The 5,888-nt window shown below is 43.5% G+C and overlaps 1 protein-coding gene across 1 annotated transcript; it reads right to left on the bottom strand.

Moving 5' to 3' along the window:
* Positions 1-3,225: 3,225 nt before the first annotated feature.
* ticam1 (TIR domain containing adaptor molecule 1) lies at positions 3,226-5,888 on the bottom strand. Its single transcript, XM_028593337.1, has 2 exons — positions 5,584-5,888; positions 3,226-5,379 (listed from the first exon to the last, which is right to left on the bottom strand). Exon 2 carries the CDS (start codon positions 5,234-5,236, stop codon positions 3,413-3,415), a length of 1,824 nt encoding a protein of 607 aa, XP_028449138.1. The 5' UTR covers positions 5,237-5,379; positions 5,584-5,888; the 3' UTR covers positions 3,226-3,412.

Raw genomic sequence — 5,888 nt, 5'->3', positions numbered from 1 at the left:
ATAGAGCGCACTGCGCATGCGCGATCCACCCACCCCACCGTCTGTTCAGTCCTGACAGGAGTCACCACAGCACAAACCAAGGTGGAGTTAACTGGCAGAATGGTTTCTGACTAAATCCCAGATGCTGTTTCAATGGAGAAAGGAATTCTTCACAAATTATGACTCTGTAATAATACACGCATAATAGTCTGAATACACTTATTTTATTTAGTTTTTTTTCCCCTTGAGATTTGGAAAGATTTAAAAAAAACATTGACTTATCTACTCCTAACAGTTATGATTACTTAGGCTACTAGAGGGCAGACTAGACATATTGCACATCAAATCTAAGTATTAGTAGTTTTCTTTTGTATTATCTTAAAGGATTCCTTGGAAGTCTAAAACACAGAAATTGGCTGAAGTGCAATAAAGTGTCTCCAGCACTTTTTGGTTCAATTTGATCTATTTACTTGGTCATTAACCAATGTAAATCATTTTCTGATGGAGAAAACATGATCAACTGCCCTCTAACATGTCTTTCCAGTGGCGAAAAGGTGATGAAGGGACGCCAGGCGGGGCCCCTCCTGGGTTGCGCAGGAATGTGCACATGCTGGAATAGTTCTGCACCTAGATATAACTGAGCTTAGGCTGAATTAGGTCACACACAGACACACAAAGACACGAGAAGCAAGAGTCCATCCATCTTCCATCACCGCTTATCCGGTATCGGGTCGCGGGGGGAGCAGCCCCAGCAGGGGACCCCAAACTTCCCTTTCCCGAGCAACATTAACCAGCTCCGACTGGGGGATCCCGAGGCGTTCCCAGGCCAGGTTGGAGGTCTCTTTTTGTCACAACGGTGCGATAGATTGAATGTAATACCGCACCCGCTGCACCGATTCTCCGACCAATCTCCCGCTCCATTGTCCCCTCACTCGCGAACAAAACCCCAAGGTACTTGAACTCCTTCACTTGGGGTAAGGACTCATTCCCTAACTGGAGTAGGCACTCCATCGGTTTCCTGCTGAGAACCATGGCCTCAGATTTAGAGGTGCTGATCCTCATCCCAACCGCTTCACATTCGGCTGCGAACCGACCCAGTGAGTGCTGAAGGTCACAGGCCGATGATGCCATCAGGACCACATCATCTGTAAAGAGCAGCGATGAGATCCCCAGCCCACCGAACCGCAACCCCTCCCCACCCCGACTACGCCTCGATATCCTGTCCATAAATGCTACAAACAGGATTGGTGACAAAGCGCAGCCCTGGCGGAGGCCAACCCTCACCTGAAACGAGTCCGACTTACTGCCGAGAACCCGGACACAGCTCTCGCTTTGGTCGTACAGAGATTGGATGGCCCTGAGTAGAGACCCCCTCACCCCATACTCCCGCAGCACCTCCCACAGTATCTCCCGGGGGACCTGGTCATACGCCTTTTTCCAGATCCACAAAACACATGTAGACCGGTTGGGCATGCTCCCAGGCTCCCTCCAGGATCCTTGCGAGAGTGAAGAGCTGGTCCGTTGTTCCACGAAGAGGACGGAATCCGCATTGCTCCTCTTCAATCTGAGGTTCGACTCGAGAAGCAAGAGTCAGTCTTGGGTAATAACCTGGCTGATATACAGAAGCAAGTCTGAGCAAATAGGATGCCCCTGTGTCACCTTGTTTTTGTGACAGTCAAACCTGGCTTCAGCTGAACCATTGCACACACTTAAATGCCTAATCACTACAAATATTAAATTCATTTTTATTTTAATACCAACTATTTTATTTCAGTACTTGTTCACTTTAACTTGTGCAGAAAGAGTGCCAGGACGTTTAGTCACTGATTGGCTATTTCCATTGTGGTATTGCTGCTGTACATCTACTCAAAAAAAGACTTTGAATACTTCTTCCACCACTGAAAAATAAGCTGTCACAGATAGAGTAGGAAACTAGCATACACATGTGTGTTATACACTAAATGAGGAAATAAAAACTACCTTAACAAAGGTATTTGCAAAAATGAACAGTATACAAGGAGATCCAAGAAGAAAAGATCAACAAAAATGGAAAATAAATGACAGAAGATTAAATGTAATACATTTTCTGTCAGAACTATTAAAAGCAGCCTGTCAGGAAATCTCAGGGTGCAGTTTGGCTCATAGATGAAAAATGTCAGAGATATGTGGCCAAGTCATGGTTAAACGCAAACCTGAGATGATCATCTTCGACTTAATTTGTGTCCGAAGGGCGATTAGGTGTGCAGCAAGTATAAACACATACAAGACACATAAATACATACAGTTCTACACACAGTCCAACTGGAGGACAACCGTGACAGTACGAGGACAAATGAATACCAGTACAAGGTGCATGGATAGCAGCGTCAATGTAACCTACATAGGGTAGGAAAAAGTGCGTATCGGCCTACAAAGTTGACGCAATATAATCAACAACGACCATCGTCAACAACATCAGCATCACCAACACCTTTTATCAACGTTTCTGACATCCTCGACACATAGTGAACAGACTAGAATGTATAACCAACCAAGGAATAAAGAAAGAAAAGAGAGAGGACGTAATGATGTAGCCAAGAGATCAAGTAAGACTCCTCCCCTGACCCCTATTTAAGAAGGAAGTGGTTGCAGGTATAAAGGAGTACTTGTACCTCAGTATCAGACCAGTAAAATCTTTTTCTATTAGTTAGTGGCAACCAGTGATGTTCATGTCTCCAACACGTTGTTAACAACCTGCTGCTTGCTGCTGTCGTCCTCAGTATCTCCAAACATGGAAGAGAGTTGTGACAGAGACAGGAAAGAAGTGACATCAGTTCAAATGAGAGGATATAAAAGTCAAAAGTCAGCCAGGGATATAAAAGATCAAATGTTGGAGATTTTTTTTAACTGCTTGAAGCCTGATCTGATCACTACAGGTTACGGTTACAGAAACCTGCACACACCCGTGTAAACATTACTAAGGAAAATATAAAGATTTGATTTAATCTCTTTTGGCTCTCAGATACCAGAACAGTGGCGCTATTGGATGACACTGCATTTCAAAGATCCTGTGGAGAGCAATGAGGAGCGTGGAACAACATTGCTCCCTAGTGTCTACAATGGGTTTGTGCAGCTGCTGAGATCAGGAAGTATACACACACATTATCAGTAGATGGCAGTCCTCTGCTAAATATTCATCTGAAACGGTTCTGCTTAATAGACTCTCTTTACGGCGTCCTCTGAAATCATTAAGATGGCACTTAATTGCTCTTTTGACAGTTTTATTGAATTTGCTTTCACCAACACGTTTACTGTAAATACAATGAAGCAATCTGCAGTAAATACCCCACAATGCTTATTACAGCGTTGACATTTTAGTGTTTAGACAAAACATGATTTCTCTCTTTTTTTTTTTTGACAAATACAGTGACTCCAGAAAATATCCTCTTTAAGGTTATTGCTCCTCCTCTCTGTGAATGGAATCTTCTTTGTCTGCACCTCCGCCAAAATCCACAGTCATTTGAGAGTCATTACCAATCATAATGTACCTAGCATTTTCAATGTGAATATTTGGTTGTTGATGTTGTTGCCACCGAACACTGCTGTCACCACCGTCCTGTTCTGGTGGAACGATGGGGTTGAAAATAAGTTTTTGTGCCATTAAAAGGCTCAGGTTCTCTTTCTCCAGCAACTGTGCTGTGCTACACTCTTTGATCAACTGCTTCTGGTACTGGTTTAAATTCTTTAGTCTCTCCTGTCTCTCCAGCTGCATTTTTACTGTCTGCTCTGCTGTCCAGATTTTTCTCTGGTTTTTAATCTTCACTGGAGACAAAAACTTATTTAATTGCCTTTCAAAGCTGCTGTTCTCCCTGAGGGGAGTTAATGTCTGCAAAACCAAAGGGATGCTCTCTCTGGGCATGCAGTTCTTCAGTGGCAGCAGAGGGATAACGGTGTTGTACTTGTGTTTCTTGTTCATGGAGTTGATAAGGGCAGAGTCTGTCTCCATCTCCAGCATGCGGGTGTTAAAGTTGCAGGTAAGCAGCAGAAGAGTGAAGGCCGAGTTGTTGATAGCATCCTCTACACACCTGAGAGTGCTCTTTCCAGGCTCGGCAAAGTCCCCTGAAAAAGTTGCACCTTCCCCTTCAACTCGCATCAAAGTTTCCAGTCTCTCTCTCATGCTCTCGGCCACATCTTCATCCTCAGGTGCATGCAAGATAACAAATGGATAAAATGTTGGCTTTTCCTCCTCTTCTGCATCTTTACTTTCATGCATTTCATTTGGAACAGGCATCTTGGGTGGTAAAAAGGTTGTTGCAGTAGGTAGTGCAAAGTTTGGTTCAGCGGTTGGTTTAGTGGTTCGGTTTAAAGTCTCCCATCGAGTGATAAGACTGTCGGACTTACTGCCCTCTGCGGCTAATGTGCCATCCATCTTTGAGTGTTTCTTTGCACCAAACATAGGGGGTTCACTGGATTTAGGCTGAGATGTGTGAGATTGCCCAAGTGCATTTTTTGCATCACGTTCACCAACAAGGACGGAATTGTTTAGTTTAGATTTATCTGATGTTATTTTGTCGTCTTGAAATGAGGCTGTTGGAGGTATACTTATCTCTAGATGAGTGGGGTATGAGGGTATTGGAGAGGTCGTCTGCAGTGGGCTGGGCAGACTGTGAGCTCTCTCTGACTGTTCCTGAGACAGGGTCATTTTTAAAGTTGGGTTTCCTTCACCCAAGCTGCTAAGAGGATCATGGTAAGACCCTGACTTGAGATCCTTTGGGGAGCAAATCAACTCTGCAAACTGAGGCCCACACACATTTTTAGCTTCCTCTCTGAGCAGATCATACTCTAGATCCTTACATTTGCTTGTTTTTTGAATGTCCCTGGAAAGGGCTCTCTTATACGCCAGATTTCTCAGAGGTTGACCACACAGCCTCTGTTCGGACAAAACCTTGAAAAGACGAGCCAACAGTGCCAAAAATTCTCCTTTAAACTCTTGAAAATGACCACAATGATCAGCAAAATCTTCAAATTTGCCTCCACTCATCTGCCACTTCTCAGCTAGATGGTTAGCGAGGTAGTTGTCCTTCAGCATCTGGAGTTTGTTCAGGGCACGCTCCTCTTTCTGGAGCAGGATCAGACATAAGGCGTGTACGATATTTTCTTCAGGAGACTCACCCAGCTTGAATGTCAGGCTTAGCAGCTGTTGCGGAGGTGCCTTAACTAGTATGTCTAAGACATCTCTCAGTCCTGTCCCCTGATTTTCTTGTCCCCCCTGATTCATTTTCAGTTTTACGTGCTACTCAATATTCAGCCAATGAGATAAGCAGACAGGATCATATGTGATTTAACAACATATTCTTCTTCATTTCTTCAATAAACTTGAGTTGAAGAGAGAGGTGCACAATTGCATGGACATTCTTGTTTCTGTCAAGAGATCAAATTAACAAACTTTAGAAGTTATGCAGTCAACATTTATGGTCACAACTTGTTGGGCTTTTTGTTCTGACTGCATGGTAAAACAAAAAGTAGTACATTTGTTTGTATAAGTAGCCCAAATGAAATTGAATAGATCAAACTTGATCCACCAAGATCAAACTAAACAATCATTAACTTGATGCCATTACTCACCGGCATGGAGTCCTAAGCACCATAACTTGAGTCTCTGTGTGTTTCCAGCTCAAATAAGGAAGTCATTCAGTCTCCAGTTTTCCAGTTCAGTTCTACGAGTACAAAACTCTCTTCTCCAAACAGGAAGCTCTTAATGCACATATGATATCAACCACAGAACACCACTGGTGAGTCTTGTCAAACTTTTGATATCAAGTTTTTCAGTGACCGTACCTATGCCTGTTACCTAATAGGCCTCTGCCAGCTTGAAACACTAACGCAACATAATGATGACGTCAGAGTTTGTGAAGTAAGGGAGCTCATGA

The sequence above is a fragment of the Perca flavescens genome, chromosome 12 (assembly GCF_004354835.1).
Source record: "Perca flavescens isolate YP-PL-M2 chromosome 12, PFLA_1.0, whole genome shotgun sequence".
Lineage (NCBI taxonomy): Eukaryota > Metazoa > Chordata > Actinopteri > Perciformes > Percidae > Perca > Perca flavescens.
This window is presented reverse-complemented; position numbering and strand designations above follow the sequence as displayed.